We start from the raw sequence: 1,823 nt of genomic DNA, 5'->3' as shown, positions 1-1,823 counted from the left end.
GCACTGGGTCGGATTTGACTCAGTGTCGATTGATGCCCTGCACCCAAGGTTCAGTTGATGAAAGGGTGTGGATATATTTTACTCGTTGCTTCATGACCACAATTTACCACGCTGCTGTCAATGCTGCTCGCCATGTTGTTATCCACGGTGCTGTCCACGGTACTTCCCATACTGCTTGCCATGGTACTTGACACGCTGCCTGCCACGATGCTGCCGTATCTGCTTACCACGCTGCTTGCTTCGTTGCTCGCCTCGCTGCTGCCTACGCTGCTACCAATGCTGCTTGCCTCACTGCTTTCAGTGTTGCTTGTCACGCTGCTTGCCACGTCGTTCGTCTCGCTACTTCCATTATTGCTTGCTTGCTCACTGCTCAGCGCCTCATCTGCACTGGGTCGGATTTGACTCAGTGTCGATTGATGTCCTGCACCCAAGGTTCAGTTGATAAAAGGGTGTGGATATATTTTACTCGTTGCTTCATGACCACCATTTACCACGCTGCTGTCAATGCTGCTCGCCATGTTCTTGTCCACACTGCTGTCCACGGTACTTGCCATGCTACTTGCCATACTACTTGGCACGCTGTCCGCGATGCTGCTGCCATACGTGCTTGCCTCGCTGCTTGCCACGTTGCTGCCCGCGCTGCTCATCTCGCTGCTTCCAGTAATGCTTGCTTGCTCGTAGCAAAGCGCCTCATCTGCACTGCGTCTGATTAGACTCAGTGTTGATTGGTGTCCTGCACTCAATGTTCAGTTGATGAAAGGTTGCGAATTTATGTTACTCGTTGCTTCATGAACACCATTTGCCGCGCTGCTGCCAATGCTACTCGCCACGCTACTTGGCATGCCGCTCACCTCACTGCTGTCATTGCTGCTTGACACGCTGTTTGACACGTTGCTCGCCTCAATGCTACTGGCCTCGCTGGTTGCTAAGCTGCTCGCCGTGTTACTTGCCTCGCTACTAAATGCCTCAACTACAATGGGTCGGATTTGACTTCGTGTCAATTGGTGTCCTGCATCAGTTTCGGGGTATCAGTTGATGAAAGGTTGTGGATATATATTACTGGTTGCTTCATGGAGACCATTCACCACGCTGCTTCCAAAGCTGCCCGTCGCGCTACTTGGTTTGCTGCTCGCCTCGTTGCTGCCATTGCTGGTTGATACGCTGCTTGCGACGCCGCTTGCCACATTGCTCGCCTCGCTGCTAAGCTCCTCAACTGCACTGGGTCGGATTTGGCTCAGTGTCGATTGGTGTCCTGCACCCAATGTTTAATTGATGAAAGGTTGTGGATTTATATTACTCGTTGCTTTATGGCCATCAACTGCCACGCTGCTGCCAATGCTGTTCGCCACGCTGCTTGCCACGCTCCTGGGGGCTTGAGTGGTCGACTTGGATTTTGACTCCATTCCTTGATGTCTCGAGTAAACGCGACAGAGTTATGGAAATCTAACACAATTACATCATATTTCTTACATGTAGCTGTAAAATAGAACTCCCGTCAGTGATATCATTCTCTGAATTGATGAATCATTGGCTAGAATATGAGTGCGCATAGTGCTCAAATCATTGAAATCAACAGTAATTTGCTTGTTTAATACTGTTTTAAACTTTGTTTTAAACAGTATTAAACCAATCCAAGATTCTGGTGACGAGACAATTTATGATATCATAAAAGGTCTACCTGTCGATGTTCTTGGCAAAATTCGTCCTAGATACCTACAGGGTTGTCACAAACATTCTATAACAACGAACAAACACTCATCCATTTGCATATTTGTATCGGCATACAATAACTAAGATACCATGAATCCGAATCCAAGTGTATG

At 48.3% G+C, this 1,823-nt stretch overlaps 1 protein-coding gene across 1 annotated transcript; it reads right to left on the bottom strand.

Moving 5' to 3' along the window:
• Nucleotides 1–19: 19 nt before the first annotated feature.
• On the bottom strand, nucleotides 20–647 carry H257_13370 (hypothetical protein; the record flags this gene model as incomplete). The annotated part of the gene is made up of 3 exons (XM_009840868.1): nucleotides 20–37; nucleotides 108–421; nucleotides 467–647. 3 exons carry the CDS (start codon nucleotides 645–647, stop codon nucleotides 20–22), a joined length of 513 nt encoding a protein of 170 aa, XP_009839170.1.
• Nucleotides 648–1,823: the final 1,176 nt, after the last annotated feature.

This window comes from Aphanomyces astaci, assembly GCF_000520075.1.
Source record: "Aphanomyces astaci strain APO3 unplaced genomic scaffold supercont1.47, whole genome shotgun sequence".
Lineage (NCBI taxonomy): Eukaryota > Oomycota > Saprolegniomycetes > Saprolegniales > Verrucalvaceae > Aphanomyces > Aphanomyces astaci.
This window is presented reverse-complemented; position numbering and strand designations above follow the sequence as displayed.